The sequence below is a fragment of the Pinus tabuliformis genome, chromosome Q, assembly GCF_031772625.1.
Source record: "Pinus tabuliformis cultivar Carrire ecotype Pingquan chromosome Q, CPIR1, whole genome shotgun sequence".
NCBI lineage: Eukaryota > Viridiplantae > Streptophyta > Pinopsida > Pinales > Pinaceae > Pinus > Pinus tabuliformis.
The window spans coordinates 1,352,325,949-1,352,346,063 of record NC_142296.1 but is presented as its reverse complement, the minus strand read 5'-3'; the positions used below and the strand labels follow the sequence as shown (position 1 = coordinate 1,352,346,063).

The 20,115-nt window shown below is 40.2% G+C and overlaps 1 protein-coding gene across 2 annotated transcripts in view; it reads left to right on the top strand.

Moving 5' to 3' along the window:
- Positions 1-20,115, top strand: part of ARP (apurinic endonuclease-redox protein) — a 197,351-nt gene that overhangs the window by 150,144 nt on the left and 27,092 nt on the right. The window contains exon 11 of one of the 2 annotated variants that reach the window (XM_089386335.1): positions 18,052-18,173. The exons of the other annotated variant lie outside the window; for it this stretch is intronic. Coding sequence (XP_089242461.1) covers positions 18,052-18,095 — 44 coding nt within the window. The 3' untranslated portion in view covers positions 18,096-18,173. Of the gene's footprint in view, positions 1-18,051; positions 18,174-20,115 lie in introns of those variants that run through there. 2 annotated transcript variants of the gene reach the window in all.

The window sequence follows — 20,115 nt, the reverse complement described above, 5'->3', positions numbered from 1 at the left end:
CCAGGAAAGGAAAGGTACCTTTGAATCTTTCTTGAGATGCAGCAATTGGAAATAATTCTTCTAACTGATAAATCAATTATGCAGTTTATTTTGTTTACGTCAAAATAATGAATTATTCACATTGCATTTTTTTCACCATAAAAAATACTGTAGAAGCAAAAAATAGGAATTGAAAAATGATAGCGCACACATAAAATATGACAATGTCCTCAGAAAAACCCAATGTGCGAAAACTTGTGCAACAATTGAGGGTTTTATTATTATGCAGCAACAGAAATTCTGAGTACAATAAAATGACGCCAAAACGAACATTTTTATCTTTAGGAAATACTGGCAAAATTCTCTAAGGGAATTTACCTTCCTCCTCAAGCAATCCCGCAACAAACTAAGCCTCAGAAACTGGCTCTCCAAACCCTTACGCAGGCCCCTCTACATTGCCTCTGCGCAGGCCTACATGCACTAGCTGGAAATTGCCTCCGAAGACGACGTCTTGCTTGTTGCTGCCTTTGGAAGTGATTCTCTCAACGTCCTGGAAATTTTCCTTGCCACTGGAAGTTGAATCGACCTCACTTTTGGTTGAATCGAATTGCTCAAATGAGGGTCTGTGCGATCCCTGTGCAACCTCCTAGAGAAATAATATGACCTCCTCTCACTGCCTATCCAGAACTGGAAACTCCTTCAGAATACTGCTATATTTCCCCTCTGCCACCTGCTACTCGATCACTGGTGCAATCCCACTGCTGAATCACCTGCAACTGGGAAATCGAACTGCCTTGACCACCGAGTATCTGCAACTAGTGTGTTCTCCATCTACCCATCGACCTCCTCTTATAATCTCTAGTTGAGACTCCAACGACCACGATTAAAACTTAATCAATGGTTGAGATCATCTCCAAGTTGATTTGTGTGAGTTTCTAGAGAATTCTCACCTTTCTCAATTAATTACTATATATTAACCAATTTTCCTAAGTTAGACTTAGGAAAAAATTAAATAATGTTGAATTAATTTAGTTGAGCTATCTCTAGCTGGAATTTCTAGAAATGATTTATGGGTTTTGGAGTACTCATGTTTTATCGTCTCCATGAGGTTTCAATTCTAGAACACCATCCGATGCTACAAAAACTAACACTCCCTCTTAGCGAGGAAGGTGTTCTCTAGTGCTGCACTATTGCTACAACACCTTCTCTGCATCATCCTCCCGTACATGCTGTTGATGTCTGACAATTGTAGCTGCATGCCATTGTCCATCAACCACTGCACTAACTTTGATTCATCTGCTACTGATTGTAGCTGAAGCTTGCTGATTCGTGTTCACAAGTGGATCCCCCCAAGTGTGTATAGGGTGATGGATGTATCTCCCCTATGATGATTCTTTTTCATTAGGTTGTAACATCATTGTTCCAATGTAGAGATAACAGAGATCCTTGTATCGGAAAGAAATTCCTGCCTAGCTGAGAGGTAGTGTTGAACCTTGAAGATAATTTCATTTATAACCTTTCTAAAGTGACTTTCTAAAAATAGAAAGTCATGTCTATCTTTGCAACCATGACTTTCCAAAAACAGTAAATCACCTTCCATTAATTTGTAATCATATATACATGATGGAAATGTAGGTTTTAACCCTGTGCAGAAATTACCTGCAAACGAATTCTTAAAAATAGAAAATAAACAACGGCAAGAGCATAAAACATAAAACATATATACACAGAGATTCTCCCCTCGATCCAAAAACCGGGACTACCAGATTGATTTTTCATTATATTCCTTTCAATGTTACAATACATATATATACATGCCGAAGCATCCATAAACCCCAATCCATTAACCCTGAATTAGAACATAACCGTAGTTTCCTTGTCCGAATCTACAAAATACCATGGGCAAAAAACCATCATGCCCAAACCCATGTACGAAATCCATGCCCAAAACCATAGATAGGTCCGCCCACCTAATATAGGGTCATTTTTTTTTTGGTTGTCGGGGCGCTGCCCCGGACCTTGTGCAGGGGGGTTGTCGCCCCCCCGTGACCCCCTCACTGCGATCGACACAACGAAGGGGGTGCTAGCCACCCCCCTCTAACCCCCCGGCTTCGCGCATTTGGCTAGTTGTGGAAAGAATATAACACACACCCAAAATTATCCCACTTGTTTTCTTTCCATAGGGGGCCACAAGATAGCTTAGTCATTGGTCCAACCCTGCAACGCCCATTGTTTCTCTACACCAAGAGAACTTCTGTGTGCTCACAGACATTGTCAATGCATCTGCAGTATTCTTCAAAGTGTCCACCTTTACTAGCAACACCTTTTTGTCCTCAACCATATCTTTTACAAATTGATATTGAAAATCAATGTGCTTTGTTTTTGAATGATAAGTATGTTTCTTTGCCAAGAAAATTTCACTTTGGCTGTCACAGTCTATCCTTATAGCTCGCTGTACTAACCCCATACTTGAACACAATCTCTGCAATCAAACTGCTTGCATCAGTGGCTGCCATGTATTCTGCCTCTGTAGTTGAAAGTGCCACTACAGACAGTCTCTTACTCATTCAACTGACTACACCTCCAAATAGGTTAAACACATACCCACTTGTAGATCTTCTCTGATCCAGATCTCCAGCCCAGTCTGCATCAACAAATCCACGAATGTCCAAAACTCTGTCCAATCCTAGTCTTCCTTGGTAGCATAGACCATAATCACTAGTGCCATGCAAATACTTGAAAACCCGCTTCATTGCTGTCCAATGCTCCTTCCTTAGTTTTGACATAAACCCGCTCAATACTCCCATTGCATGTGCAATGTCTGGTCTAGTACAGACCATTGCATACATCAGGCTACTGACTGCACTTGCATATGGAGCACGGGACATGTCCTATTCCTCTTCTTGTGTCTCGGGACACTGTTTAACAGATCATTTTACACCTACAGGAATAGGAACCTTCATTGGTTTACTATCCAGCATATTAAACCTCTGCAATATTGTCTCGACATACTTCCTCTGGTTTAACCAGAGCTTCCTCTTTGCACGATCTCGTTTAATTTCCATGCCCAAATATAGTTTGCAGCACCAAAATAATTTCTTTGTTATTTCCAATTAGCAACATATCATCCACATACAAGACCAAATAAATAACACGATCACCAATTAATTTAAAATACACACAATGATCTGCTTTGCTTCTGGTGAAGTCAAGTCCCTGTATATATGTATCAAATTTCTGATACCACATCCTTGGTGACTATTTTAACCCATACAAAAACATTTTAACCTGCATACCAGTTCTTTCTTACCCTTCACCGCAAAGCCTTCAGGTTGCTTCATGTAAATCTCTTCTTACAGATCCCCGTGAAGAAATGTTGTTTTCACATCCCTCTGTTCTACCCTAAAATCAAAAGCAACAACAATAGATAAAAGTAATCTAATAGAAGTTGCCTTGGCAACAAGAGAAAAAATATCACCAAAATCAATTCCCGACACTTGGGAATAACCTTTTGCTACCAACTGAGCTTTGTATTTCTCCACCTTGCCTTCTGCATTCATCTTCTTCTTAAATGCCCATTTTCTGCCAATGAGTTTCCTTCCAGTCGACAACTCCACCAGATCCCAAGCCTCATTTTTGTGCAAATATGCCATTTCATCAACAATGGCCTCTTTCCAGAGTTTGGCATTCTCTGAATCTACTGCTTCCCTGACAGTTCTGGGATCATCATCAGTAATAGATAAAGAAAAATTTGAACAGAAAGAAACTGAACTATACCTTTTTGTCTGCCTTCTTTCTCAAACTGATCTTCTTACAATTGGAGTTTGTGGCTCTTCATCTTTTGATTCCTCTTTTGCTGTAGACTCTGATTCTTCCTCCTTTAGCTCAAACTCTATATTCTCAGGTTCCTTAGTAGGACTTCATGTTTAATAACATCTTTCACCTCTCTAAACACCACATTGTGGCTGTACACAACCTTCCTTGTTTCTGGGTTCCAAAGTTTATAACATTTTAAGCCATCCTTATACCCAATAAAGATGCACCTTTCAGATTTACTATCCAACTTGGTTCTTTTCTCCTTTGGAACATGTATATATGCATCACAACCAAATACTCTTAGATGTGAAAGAGAGGGTTTCTTACTAGTCCATACCTCATGTGGAGATGTATCCTCCAACACTGATGAAGGTGATCTGTTAACTAGGTAACATGCAGTCTCCACCGGCTTTGCCCAGAATTCCTGTCCTAACCTAGCAACACTGAGCATGCTCCTTGCCTTTTCCATCAACGTCCTGTTCATTCTTTCGGCAACTCTATTTTGCTGAGGTGTGTATGGAGTAGTATTTTGCCGTGCTATGCCACACTTTTTACAGAACTCTTCAAATTCCTTCTTGCAGAACTCTCCACCATTATCTGTCCTCAACAGCTATATCTTCTTCTCTATTTGGTTTTCTACCAAAGCCTTAAATTCTTTAAACCTGTCAAATTCTTCAGATTTCTTCCTAAGGAAATATATCCTTGTATTCTTTGAGAAGTCATCTATAATTGATACATAGTACACAAACTTACCCAGTGATGGAACCTAAGTTGCACAAAACGGGGAAACGGGTATGAGTTTCCGAAACAGGAAGCGATACGAAACGCGACCTCCCCAACTTTTGGAAACGGGGAAACACGAATATATATATATATATATATACATATATATATATATTGAAAATATTTAAATATATATATATATATATATATATATATATATATATATGTGCAATCATAAAGCATAAATGATACATTATAATTTATTACACTTAAACATTAAGTTTTAATTTACATCACATTTACTCATGAATGATCACATAATGAAAATATAAATATCGGAATATCCAAAAGCAACCTTTATTATATATCCAAATCTCAAAATCAACCTTTATTTATATTAATATATGAGGCTGCAAGTACAATAAAGACTATAAGGTTGCAAGAGAGAGATCCAAATCAGGATTTTCTGCATCCACATCCCATTCTTTAGAAGGACCATTGTTGTATTGGGAGTCTCCTCCTACATAGTCGAACGACCTTAGTGCTCTTGATTAAATACACGTTTCATACCCTAGTACCCTACATGATCTTGATTATTGGGAGTTTCCCATGCATAGAGGGCTTGGTTCTCTTGATTAAATACAAGTTCCATACCATAGTACATGATAAAATCCAATGGAAACATTGCAATCCCTCCAATCCTGAAATCCTGAAAAACAAATAAGTCTGCTGGATTTTGAGTGAGATCTAAAATTCTACTTTCTCCATATGAAATCCAATGAGGGTGAAACCACTCTCAAACATCCTGAGTCATTTCATGGTAATGTTAAAAATTTAAGTAAAAGGATGAAAATGAAAAATAAAGGAGAATATCACTTTTACTTTAAGAATTTAACATTACCATGAACTGCATATCCCTCAAACTTCCTGATGAACTGCATATCAACACTAGGGCAAAAATTCACTTTTATAACTTTAGACATGCATCTAGAAGCAACAAGAAGTCACTAACATACCCTAAAAGTAAATTAAAAAACAAATTAAAAAAAAAACACAAGTTAATGAGGAAATGTGGGTCGTACAGCCCTGAAACGTGTTTCCGGTCGTACTGGCCACGTTTCCGTTTCGGGAAACGTGGTAGTATGGCCGGAAACGCGTTTCACGACCGTACCAAACGCGTTTCCGCGTTTTGTACCCATTTCCGTACGGAAACGGACCTCTATACCACGTTTCCTGCAACATAGGATGGAACTGACACAGGTCCAAACACATCACTGTGCACAAGCTCTAATATCCCTTTCGCCCTCTTAGCACCAGAGGGGAAACTCACCCAATTCTGCTTCCCATATACACGATGTTCACAGAAATCAAAATCCAGAGAGCAATTAAGCATACCTTCTACCATACCATTACCATGAAGTATTTGAAGGCCCTTCTCTCGAATATGTCCAAGCCTTTGATGCCATAGCATGTTCTTTTCTCCAGAGAACACTAGATTTTCTGCTCCACTTTCAGGAACCACAGAACTGTTGCACCCATCAATAACAATATTACTCAGAAGCTCGTATAGAGTTCCAATTCGGACTCCCTGCATCAATACCAGTGCTCCCCGAAGCATCTTGCAGGTATCTTTCTTGAACACTGTTTTTACACCTGAATTATCCATCTTGCTTACAAAAATCAAATTTTTGGCCAATGTAGGAATATGCAGAACACCGGAAGTGTTCTAATCCTTCCAGCTTGCAACTTTAGCTTGACTTTTCCGTGTTTGACGATTCTAGCCTTCCTGCCATCCCCCAAGAAGACATCACCACCATCATATTTCTCATACTCGTAGAACCACTCCCTGTGGGGAGTGAAGTGAAAGGATACACTTGTATCAATCAACCATGCCTCATGATCTACATGTGTACTTGAAGAAGAAGCCAAGTACACATCCCTACCTTCATTTGAGGTGGTTTTTACCTCTGTAGAAAGACCATCATCAGATCCCTTTCCTTTCTTAGGAGCTTTAGATCCACAGTCCTTTTTGAAGTGCTTGTCCTTTCCACATTTCCAGCACACCTTTACAGGTTTTCCTTGAGATTTAGATCTCCCACTTGATGACTTATTTTTGTTTCTATTTTGGGACTGTCCTCGTACAGACAAGGCATCACTATTCTGGCCCTCCATATTTTTTCGTCTCATTTCCTCCGAAGGTAAGGATGAAAGTATTTCATCAAACTGCAAAGTAGTTGTATTGCTACCTATTTCAACAACCAGACTATCCCACGAATCTGGTAGAGAACACAACAAACTGATGTACTTATCTTCATCTGATATTTTAATATCAACAGATAACAACTGGCTTACCATAATATTAAAGGTGTTTAGATACTTTGTCACAGAGTCTCCATCCTTCATCCTCAGATTATACAACTTTTTCCATAGGAACAATTTATTCACTAGAGACTTAGATTGATACAAAGTCCCTAACTTGTCCCACAAAACCTTAGCCGAAGCTTTCCCCTGATACATTCAAGAATATTGAATCTGAGATACACAACCGTATTGTGCTCTTTGCTTTCCGATCCAACGTCTTCCAGTCTTCATCGGACATTGCCGTTCGTTTAGTACCTAGATCTACCGCGATCCACTGGTCTTTATCCACCAACAAATCCTCCATCTTGAGTTTCCACAACTCAAAAATCTGACCATTAAATTTTTCAATCCCTATCTTTTCATTGCTCGCCATCTTCTTTCACCACAAGAATTGATCCCGTAGATTTCCCACTAAACAAGGTCTACCACAAGCCCGAGCAAAACCCCTTAGCAACAAAAGCGTCCCCTTGAAGCCGAAACAACTCTGATACCAAATGTAGGTTTTAACCCTGTACAAAAATTACTTGCAAATGAATTCTTAAAAACAGAAAATAAACAATGGCGAGAGCATAAAACATAAAATAGATATACACAGAGATTTTCCCTTGGATCCCAAAATTGGGACTACCTGTTTGATTTTTCATTATATTCCTTTCAATGTTACAATCTAAGTTGCACGAAACGGGGAAACGGGGAAGCGAAACGAAACGCGGAAGCGAAACGAAACGCGAATATATATATATATTAAAAACATTTAAAAATTATTAATATATATATGTGCAATCATAAAGCATTAATGATACATTTACTTAAACATTTTAACATTAAGATTAAATTTACATCACAATGATCACATTTACTCATGAGTCATCACATAATGAAAATAAAAATATAGGAACTGGAAAATCCAAAATCAGCCTTTATTTATATTAGTATATGAGGCTGCAAGTACAATAAAGACTATAAGGCTGCAAGAACTATAGAGACAAGTCACAAAAGACTAATCCTCATCATAACAATCCTCATCAAAAATAGAAGCAGCAGAATGCTCAACAGTGGATGGTGGTGCTGAAGAAGATGATGCACCAATTCCACTTCCAGAATCCTCCTCAATATTCAGGGCAGCAAGAGAGAGATCCAAATCAGGATTTTCTGCATTCACATCCCATTTTTTAGAAGGACCACTATTGTATTCTGGACCCCTACGAGATGCAAGGCGAAGGTTGGAGTGCACATAAACAAGATCCTCTGCTTTCTGTGAGCCCAACCTATTGCGCTTCACAGAATGAATAAAACCATAAGTGCTCCAATTCCTTTCTGCTGATGAAGAGCTTGCCACTTGTGAAAGAATACGAATGGCAAGGCTTTGCAAATGTACACCATTTGCTCCATGACAAATCCACCACCTAACTGGATTCATGGTGCTTCTCTCCTCCAAAGCTGATATATCTGCATAATCATCTATTCCTGCAGCAAAACTGGCAAATTCCTCCTTTACCTCCCTATGTAGATGAGAAGGAAACATTCTCATTAGTGCTTTTTTCACCCCAGTAGCCACCTCTCTATCTGATCCAGATTTAAACAAGAACGCAACAAATCACAGAGATAACCATATACACAAAGATGCAGCGGAAATAATACTTCATTTCATTAATGGAAAATACTGAAATATGCTTACAACCAGAAATGGAAATAAACCAGCTAGGGCGATGGTAGCTTATCTCTGAGAAGAGATGTGATGGCTACATGCCTCTGAACTGTTCTGAACTGTATTACAATGAGGCTCGAAGGCCTATTTATTTTTGAGAAACAATGGAAAACCCTTCACATCCCGAAACCTAACCCTAGAAGATGAAACGCCAAATTGTGGGCCCCGTTTGGGTAAATTGGTACATCAATTTCCCGGGGTCGTAACTTTGGCATACGATCTCCGTTTGAAGCGTACGATAGCTCGTTAGAAAGATCTATTCGAGTACTACCACTTTGGGAGGCAACATGGGTCCATGGACCCATGTTGCCCCAGAATCCCAAAAAAAACGTCGTTTAGGGCCTCAAAACGGCTCCGGAAGTTTAGGACCCAAAAAACTGCTAAAAATAGTAAACTGTGCTACAATTTAGGAAACTGAAAAGACTGAAAGAGACAGATGTGGGGGTCCAAATGGGATAGGTGGTTGGCCACCAACATCCACCTGGATCATTCCTCCCCCCTTAGGAAGCAATGGTCCCCATTGCGTTGAGTTCCTCCCTGAGATGAGGAAGCTTCTGCTGAGTTCGTTCTCTGGTGAGCTGTTCTGCAATCTCTGATGTGTCCAGAAATGGTGGAAAGCGTGGTCGACGATGGTTCACATTGAATACTCGGTGCAAGTGAAGGAATGGAGGAATGCTGTGCTTCAAAGCATTGTTGCCCATAGCCTTGGTACTACTGTGAGGACCATGTCGGAGTGGTCGGAACTTCTGATGGGCTCTTGTAAGGCGTTCTTTTTGTCGATGCAACCATACTTTGTTGCCCACCTGAAACTTGTGTGGTACCCATGTGGGTGAGGAGAAGTTGTTCCTGTGTTTTGTCATGACCGTATCCCTTTGCTGCTGCTGCTGCATGGAGGAACCCTTTGCAGGGGTCATGGATGTAGCAACGATCTTCCCCTTATTTTGGGAGTGAGCCAGACAGATGAATTTCCTGGTCTGTGAGATGAACTTGCTTCCTTTCTTAGCAGTGATCAAAGATGTGGCGGTAGGTGGGGCTACCTCCGGTATCCTGTATAATGAATTATTCAAAGAAATAATGACAGCACGAGGCCTTGACTCATACACAGCATGTCGCCTCCACAAGTATGGCTGGCCTAATAATACATCACAAACATCCAGAGGTGTAACATCACACAATACCTCGTCTGTGAAGGGCTTGATGCTGTAGGGAAGGCGGCACTGCTGGCGAACTTTGAGATCTCGTCCTTCATGAAGCCATCCGATACTGTATGGCTGTGGGTGTGGTGTAGTCGGTAGGCCCAACCGCTTCACGACCTCTGCTGAAATAAGGTTCTTTTGGCTGCCACTGTCGACAATGAATTGTAGCGGCGAACCCTTCACCCACATCTGTGAGTGGAAAAGACGCTCCCCTTCCTCTGGATTTTCGGGCTCATCTTTCTGGATCTTGGCGGTGGCAACAGTGGCGCTGGGATCCGCATCAATGATTTGCTTCCCTTTGCCATTCCCCTTGTCGGGTTCTGGCTCAGGGTCGGAACATGCATCTGATTCGGAAGCCTTCAACTCAGCCACCAGCGACTGCTTGGTCCGACACTCACTTGTGTTATGAGTGGGACTCTTGTGGAACTCACACCACTTTCCTGTGTCCTTCTTCGGCTTCGTGGTGTTGTTCTTTTCTTGCAGCTTCGACGGGTTGTCTTGGGTCACCCCGCCTTGGCTTTGTCCTTTGGGCTTTGGATTTGCAGATCCAAAGTCTCACTTCTTCTGTTTGAACTTTTGCTCGATTTTGACAGCGTATCAGTATGCTGTGCCAAGTGAGGAGATGTTCAAGAACACCATCTCTTCCTGGATGTACTTGTGCAGGCAGCCACGGTATTTGAGTACCAGATGCAGCTTAGAATCTTTGATACCCAACTGTGTGCGAAGGGTATGAAAAATATTTGTGAACTCTGGGACATCTTGGTCTCGTCCCTGCCGCAGTGTGGTCCATTTGATGTATTTGTCCTCATAGCTTCCGACAGGGTAGTACTGCTCCTTGATGGCATCCCGGAAGTCATTCCAAGTGGGTGTGGCTGAAAATAGTGAGCCTGTACTTTCATCCTTCTGCTCGCAGTAGGTTTCCCACCAGTCCTTGACGTGGGGGGCTGCTTTGAGAAGAGCGAAAACAATCTTTTCCCGACTTGAAAATTCGTGCACAGAAAAATACCCATCTAGCAGATTTAACCATTTATCTACGACATCTGCGTCTATTTGACCCTCGAAGATGGGGATTTCAAAATTAACTTGTACCTTAAACGGTGTGGCATTTCCAGAGTCGCTGTTGGAAGCCGATGCGTCGCCTCTGGGTAGCCGCTGAAGGATCTGCGCAAAGCTATCCATCATCGCGTTCCTTTGCCGCTCGAGCGCTTCTTCGAGCAAGATTTTGATAGGATCTCCTGCCCCCTCGTCTTTCTTCTCATCCGCCATGGGAGGCCGTCGGGATTTGCGAGGCTGGTCTTGCAAAGGTTCGACCAGTTCAAGCCCTAACTCCTTATATCCCGACCTCGTTGGGGACATGCAAAGAAAAACAGAGAAAAAGCAGACCGCTCTGATACCACTGATCCGGATTTAAACAAGAACGCAACAAATCACAGAGATAACCATATACACAAAGATGCAGCGGAAATAATACTTCATTTCATTAATGGAAAATACTGAAATATGCTTACAACCAGAAATGGAAATAAACCAGCTAGGGCGATGGTAGCTTATCTCTGAGAAGAGATGTGATGGCTACATCCCTCTGAACTGTTCTGAACTGTATTACAATGAGGCTCGAAGGCCTATTTATTTTTGAGAAACAATGGAAAACCCTGCACATCCCGAAACCTAACCCTAGAAGATGAAACGCCAAATTGTGGGCCCCGTTTGGGTAAATTGGTACATCAATTTCCCGGGGTCGTAACTTTGGCATACGATCTCCGTTTGAAGCGTACGATAGCTCGTTAGAAAGATCTATCCGAGTACTACCACTTTGGGAGGCAACATTGGTCCATGGACCCATGTTTCCCCAGAATCCCAAAAGAAACGTCGTTTAGGGCCTCAAAACGGCTCCGGAAGTTCAGGACCCGAAAAACTGCTAAAAATAGTAAACTGTGCTACAATTTGGGAAACTGAAAAGACTGAAAGAGACAGATGTGGGGGTCCAAATGGGATAGGTGGTTGGCCACCAACATCCACCTGGATCACTATCCTTATGGGGTGCCTTCCTCTTCCCATTGCTTTTAGCAATAAGCTCCTCATCATAAAATTTGGGGTTCAAAGCATGTGCTAAAGTGTGCAATGGTGTATTGAAATTGTTCCACCTGTCAACAATGATTTTCTTGATCAAACCAGCAAAATGATCATCAACAAATAGAAGTTGTGGAGACTCCTGCGAAATGATTTCCATAGTTTTCTCAACCATGGAATCCATGCCATCATATACCTCTCCCAAGAAAGGTTGGTCAGTGTCAGCACTCCGGAGAAGCTCAAATGCAAGGGTTGTGAACTTTAGCAAGAAATCTACCTTGCTCCACCAATCCTCATCAAGGCACAATCTACGCACCATAGATCCCCGCTCTGAATCTGCTTGTCTCCACTCAATCCAAAGTTGACTCACCACCATAGAAACTAATGCATGCTTAACCTCAACAAGGCGGCGCAACATCACGAAGTTTGAGGCATATCTTGTCTCAGCAACTTTTAACAACTCCAATTTGGAGTACTCTCGAAATATGGCCTGAGACTGGTGGTGGTTGGTGATGAATTTGATAATCTCCCTTGCTTCCCCTGTGACTTCCTTTATCCAGGAAACTTTGTTGTCGATCTCCTCTAAGATCAGATTCAGATTATGGACAATGCATGGTGTCCAAAAGATGTGGTCATACCTCCCCTCAATAATTAAACCTGCAGCTTTGCAAACTAGTGCATTATCCGTGATAACTTGCACCACCCTGTTAGCCCCTATTTGTTCAATAGCTTTTATAATAACATCAGCAATGAACTGTGCATCTTTCACCTCTCCTGAGCAGTCTTCTGCCTTGATAAACATTGCTCCTTTGGGGGAAGTGGCAATGATATTTATCAATGGTCTGCGCCTCATATCTGTCCAACCATCTGAGACTATGGTAACCCCAGAGCTACTCCAGGAAGAACGAATTGGAGCTAAAACATCCTCCACAAGTTCCTTCTCATTTTTGAGAAGCTGGGTTCTGACTTTCTCATAGTTGGGCCCCTTGTACCCTTGAGGAGCTTTGTTAACTGCCCTTATCATATCTTGCCAGTAAGGAGAGCGAACAACATTGAATGGGATACCACATGCATAAATGCACCTGGCCACTCTGGAATTAGCTTCTTCTCTTGCTTGCACATTCACCAATCTAGCAATTCTGCTATCCTGAACTGATTGGGATGCCCCTGAGCCTCTGGTATGTTTGGGTGCTGCTTGTTCATGTTCTTGAGTGTGACCAGCTCTCCTCTTTCTTGCTTCAACTACAATCCTTGGCTCAATGTTAGATGTAGCCTGAGTATGCTCATCATGCCTTCTCTTAGTACCATCCGCCTCATCTTGCTCTCTTTGATATGCCCTCCTTACCAACGGATCTGATGTTTTTGTGCAACCCAGAATCCCTTGTCCTCCTCCATGCAACAGATGCGCCTTCACTCTTGGGTAGGAGCCCTTGTACGTATTATTGCAAAGAGTGCATCGCCATTCCCATGAGCCACCACCTCCACATTTTTGAAGCTTCGTCACATGCCTCCAAAGAGGATAATATTCAGCCCTTGGGTTGGCCCTAGGGTTTGAAGTTGCAGCTGCACTTTGGCTGGAAGCCATTGCTGCAAAAATAAATTAAAAAAACAAATCTGTAAATAATAAAAACGTTTTTCATATTTTTGGCTGTATAAACCCTAGAAAAATTAAAGAAATAGTAAGAAAAAAACTAAGAAATGAATGTGGCTTACCCAAATTAATTATCTGTGGCTGAATCTACCCTAAAATGCCAGAAAAGAGGAGAAATATGGCTGTAGCTGAGCCAAATCTGCTGCAAAAATAAATTTAAAAAACAAATCTATAAATAAAAAACGTTTTTCAGCAATTTAGCTTCATAAACCCTAGAAAAATTGAAGAAATAGTAAGAAAAAACTAACAAAATGAATGTGGCTTACCCAAATTAATTTTCTGTGGTTGAAACTACCCGGAAATGCCAGAAAAGAGAAGAGAAACATGGCTGTAGCTGAGCCAAATCTGCTGCTACAGAAATCTCCTGCTGAAATCTCCTTCTCTTGCTACTGAAATCTCTTTCTCCCGCTGCTGAAATCTACTTTGCTCACTGCTCAAAACACCAGCTACTGAAACAACTGCCAATCTCCAAGAGAAACTCCTTGCTGAATAGTGTGATAAGAGAATGAGAGGCACTGCTCTTTTATAACTTTAGAAATGGTTTCTAGAACAGCTTAGAAACCCTAAAAAAATTTAAAAACTAATTAGAAAAAAAAAAATTTAAAAAACAAGTCATTTTTTTGGGGAAACGGGGCCCGTACGGCCTGGAAACGCGTTTCCGGCCGTACGGGCACGTTTCCATTTCGGGAAACGTGCCCGTACAGCCGGAAACGCGTTTCCAGGCCTTACGGTACGCCGAAACGCGTTTCCGTTTCGTTTCCGGCCGGAAACGAACCCCTAGGCAACGTTTCCTGCAACTTAGGTTACAATACATATGTATACATGCCGAAGCATCCATAAAGCCCAATCCATTAACCCTGGATTAGAACATAACCGTAGTTCCCTTGACCGGATCTACAGAATACTATGGGCAGAAAACCATCATGCCTAAAACCATAGGTAGTCTGCCCACCTAATATGTGGCTCGCCTCAATTAATGCATATGTTTCTCTCTCTCTTAATGGATTCATTCCTCTCTCTCTTGAATGCTCTTACACACCTCTTACACTCTCTTACACACTTTAATGACTCGTCATAAAAATATTCCTCTTACACTTCTTTAATGCATAAGTTACACTTCTTTCCTAAATGCATAAGTTACACTCCTCTCCTTTATGGCATAAGTTACACTCCTATTTTGGCATATGTAACTCCTCCTCAAGGCATAGGAGTTACTCCTTCATGAATTCGACCTCCTTGCTCTTCCTATATATTTGTGCCTCTCATCCTCACTTGATACACTTGTGCTTGTGAAAGGAGAATTCAAACTTGAGAAAGAGAGAGTTGGAGAGTCTAGAGGAAGATTGAGAGAGAGAGAGAAAGAGAGTCTTGAAGAGCAAGAGTAGATCTTGGAGAGCCAAAGTGATTCAGTGTTTGCATCAACTACTGCTATCAGAGATCTTCTTCAGATTTGGGTGAACTTCTTCATTCTCTCATTGTACTTTGTATCTCTGTTGAACAATTGATTTCTAATAGAAGAAGAATATGGTTTCCTCATGTGGGTTTTGCCCTAGACATCGACCTAACTTCTTTGTGTCTCGTTAAGTTCTTGGTTGTCTTTTGTTGTGCATATGGTTTGTAATAATGGTTTATGTTCTATGTACAATTACTTAACTTATTTTGCAGAATAAAGAAGTTTTGGATTTAAGTGATTGTAACAGCATAGAACATCAAAATTTCAACAGGCCCTAATAGTAGTTATGGTCCACTATGATGCGTTAGTGGTTATTGTCTTGAATGATTGTTGATTTCACTTGATCTTGAGAGGTTTTATGATAGGTGACATTGTCACAGTAGTAGAGACCCCTTGAGAGTTGGTCTTTATCCCATTCAACAACACTCTAGAGGTCATTGTACACCTTCCGAGAGTAGTTCAGACCTTTATGATGCTCTGTTGCCTCTCCAGAGATGAGCGTTGGGCTATGAGATGATTCCACATGGTATATACTTGACTCATAGGAGTACCCCAGGTGTTGAAACATTGAGCCATTGATGGTTTCATACTGGACTTATTGATGATGTGCCCATATGGACACAGAACATCCCCCGACTAGCCTTCACATTGTTTGATGGGTGTTTCTTGTTCCAAGGCTCAGATGAGAATTGATTATTCTTGAGATGACATGGGAGGGCATGCACATCACTTTAGGCTGCCAACGCTTGAGCATAATGGTGCCACATCACTCCTTTTGCCCCTAGAAGGGTGACATAAGGCACAATGGTGATGAAATCATGGTTTTGAAGGCACTTTTGGAGGCATACCCATTGTACCATGAGTTTTCCTTGGAGTATAGAGCATTCATGATCCATTTGTCACTTGTTTGCGGCATATTAAGCATTTATGGAGGTTGATGTCATAATGGAGGGCATAATTTCCCACACATCTGGGCTGTTTTGGCATTTATTGTTATGTCTTTGAGCTATATTGAGGTCGGCTTGTGACCTCACACTTGTTGAACACTTAAGCAAACTTGTTTTAGGGCTTGCTTGTAAAACTAGAGGAAATAAGGGAAGCTGGTCCTCATATAAATAGAGGAGGCCTTATTTCTCTTTTCACCATCACACATTTATCACTCCTCTATTTTGGGGCAGAAATGTAATCTGTTCATGGTGCGAGTTCTCTTGGGGACGTTTTCGTGGGATTGATTGAAGTGTTTCTTTTGGAGAATTTTATAATTATAATGCATATTTTCCATATTTTCCATATTTTCCATATTTTGCAGATTGTATTTGTGTAGTAAGGTTTCTATTTTGTCCCATGATATAATTGTTAAATCTATCCTGAAATTTTGCTCCTTTATGACATGGAAAATTGACAAATTGTTTTCCTAGAAACCTTTAAGGAAACTCCGAGTGTGCATTCCTTAAAAGTTAATGTCTCCCCTCACAAGTAAAATTGTTAGGGTTTTAAAAGTGGATGCCCTAGTCATCCCCCTTTACTCCAACAATGCTGTTCTCATTGATTTTTACTCTAGAAGACTCCAAACTAATTTAGGAAAAGGCACGAGTCATTAAAGTGTTGATTAGCCTCCTTATTTATTAAATTTCTCCTCCTTTTAAAGTAGGAATTGCACTCGATAATTATATAGAACCAAAATCTAGCTTTATTGCATGTTAAAACCCTCCTTTTTAGGGCTCGCATCACCATTTATTTGTTGTTTATGCATGATTTCACCACAAAAGTCCATTAAAAACCCCAAACCCTTGGTGTCTATTTTAAGGTCTTGCTTTGTTTGTCAATTATCCATTGAAGGACCTTTTTTTTGGCTGTTAAATGGTCTCATTTACCTTATCATTGTAGATAGAGAGTTCATATTTTCCACAGTGATATTCGAGAGTTGTTGACATTTCAAATCCAAAAGAGGATCCACCTTCAGGACAATGATTGAACAAAGATGAGGCAAGGTGGAGGAATAAATAAACTAAAAGGAAGAAATCAGTCAAAACTAAAAAGTCGGCTAAGAAAACTTAATTAATAAAACCTAAAACAATAATCTAATAATCAAGATAAATATTAATAGAACTAATAATCTAAATATTTACATTATATATGATAAACACTCATATCCGAAACGTCACAGAGAAATGGACATGTAGAAGCAAGAAACTATTGCTGCAAAATCAAGCAAGTCTAGTGCAAAACCCCACTAGGAAGATCCAGACCTTAGGGCAACATGAGAATCAATTGCCACTATCACCTCAACAACTTTTCTCCTACTCTTTAGTGGTATTCAACCACAAGGGATGCTTCCCAAAGATCACCTACATGATACTCAATGATTATTGCTCAGTGTGATTGATATGAGGTCTACTAATTGAGATATAATATAGGCAGAGTCTAGAAGGCCTAAATATTCTAAGCCAAAGTTCACATTAATGAAGGAAATTTGTCATCATTATATAAAAAGTTTAAAAATAGAACATATTTTAAGGCCCAAATAATATTGTAATTATCGTAATGATATTAAAGTTGAATATCTTTTAAAGCCCTAAAAATTATCCTTGCACAAGTTAGGATGGTCTACAATCTAAAGTACATTATTGTTTGTATTTTATGACTACCTGGAATGTATTTTGCTTACTACTATAAACTAGATTTTCATAAGGTCTTGTAGGAAAACCAGGGAAAATGTAGTTTCTCCTTGATAATTAGTTATGAAGTTAGTTGTTTTTTTATTTATTATTTTAGTTCTCTTTCATCAAGCAATTACCAGAAAAGTAAATATAAGAGACAAAGATACCAATGTAGCCTCCACACCAGGGAAAGACCCCACTTCTTGGGGAAATCCCAAGCAATCTCCTTCTTTTAGAATTTAGATCAAAAGTGAGACAACTTTAAGACCCAATGAACAAACCTGCTAGCTACAAGTCAATTCTTTGAAGGAAGTTCTCTTAGTCAACCAAAGAATGCCACCTTCTTACTGTACAGACTTTTGCAATTCTGGATCACTGCACCTTACGGATCTTCTATTGTATTTGTAACTTGTTGAACCTCTGCTTTACTGTAGTTTTCAGATTTCAGAGACGCTTCTGCAACCTCGGCTCACTGTGATGACAAGTCCTTGGAGCTCTGCTTCTTATTGTAGTTTTCAGATTTCAGAGACACTTCTGCAACCTCGGCTCACTGTGATGTGAAGTCCTCAGACCTCTGTAACTACTGTTCTCAGACATTTTGTAATATTCCGATTGCCTTTTAGTCTGGACAAACTTCTTTATGATACGATTGGGAGCAGTCTATTGTTCAAGAGCAAACTTCTGTATTCTTCCTTATCTTTCACATTGTCTTATTGTTATCTTTCTCTACAAGCTTCAGATAGCCAGGAACTAATTTGTGTTCCTTCTTATATATACTTCTCTTCTAGCTAGATTAAGGGGCCAACTTTAAACAGGATACTAGGCCGACATGATTGTGCTTTCATAGGCCGACTTGTTGTGCATTTATAAGCAGACTTGTAGTGTATCCATAGATCTTTCTTTGACTGACTTGTATCTTGGAGGTTGACTATGATTTCTTTTGACTCATAACAACATCCTAGAGGCATGCAATGGATGCCTTGACCTATTTGACCAATAACTTAAGCATGAAACCCATGCTTCATAAACAAGTAGATAATTTTCTTTCTTCTTTACATCATATATAAATAATGACATGAATACAAAGACATTGATGAAGACCAGACCTAGTTACTTTTCCAACACTCCCTCTTAACTAGGGAGGTATTCATAATGACTTAACAGGTCTATCTCAAATTGAAATATTCTCATAAGAAGGGATCCAGATTGATAAGCATCACTCATCATAAGCAACATTGTGACATTACCCAAGGCCTTGATAGGTACACTCTATCTCTCACAAGATTAGAGCTCAATGCCGGGAGGCATTCCATAGAATATGATGCCCACCTCATCATGGTACATACTCCACCTAGAATACCCGGAGTAATCCTACCATCAGACCATTCTTATCCAAGTCCATGTGACTTAGGATCTCCATCCTAATTTATCAGATTTCATGACTCTAAGAATGTCTGTCCAAGATGCTTATCCAATCCAACATTCTCCTTATCCATGTTCAAGTACTTGACCTAGGCCATCAGTGCTATTTCAACAAAGTACTTAACACAAGGAGAACCAAACAAGTTATCATTCTCCCTATCTGTGATGCATGCACTAAACTTATGATTGTTAGTCCTAGTCTAGTACACGACACAGGGAGAACCAATGTCCAACCATACTCCCTCTTAATCAAGGAGGACATCCCTGTTCTCCTTTTAATCAGAGAATAGATCTTGCTCGTATTCATGGAGACTCTTTTTACTCCCTCTTTAGTCTAGAGGAGATTCTCGACTTAACAGCTACAAGTCTTCTTCCTTGTCTTTCATAAAAACACCAACTATTAGTTCTTGCATGGCTCCCTCTTTCCTCCACATCTCTCTATACAAAGCATGCTTCTTGCTTTTTTTGTGGGTTGAAATTTTGATGTTCTATGCTGTTACAATCACTTAAATCCAAAACTTCTTTATGGTGCAAAATAAGTTCAGTAATTACAGATAAAACATAAACCATATAAACCATATGCACAATGGAAAACAACCAAGAACTCTATGAGACACATAGAAGTTAGGTCAATGAATAAGGGAAAACCCAACATATTCTTCTTCTATTAGAAATCAGTTGTTCAGCAGAGATACAATGTACAATGAGCGAATAAAGAAGTTTACTCAAATCCGAAGAAGATCTCTGATAGCAGTAGTTGATGCAAACACTGAATCACTTTGGCTCTCCAAGATTTGCTCTTGCTCTTCAAGCCTTCTCTCTCTCTCTCTCTATCTATCTTCCTCCAGACTCTCCAACTTACTCTTTCTCAAGTTTGAATTCTCCTTTCACAAGCACAGGTAAGTGTATCAAGTGAGGATGACAGGCACAAATATATCGGAAGAGCAAGGAGGTTGAATTCATGAGGGAGTAACTCCTATGCCTTGAGGAGGAGTTACATATGCCAAAAATAGGAGTGTAACTTGTGCCATAAAGGAGAAGAGTGTAACTTATGCATTTAGGAGATAAGTGTAACT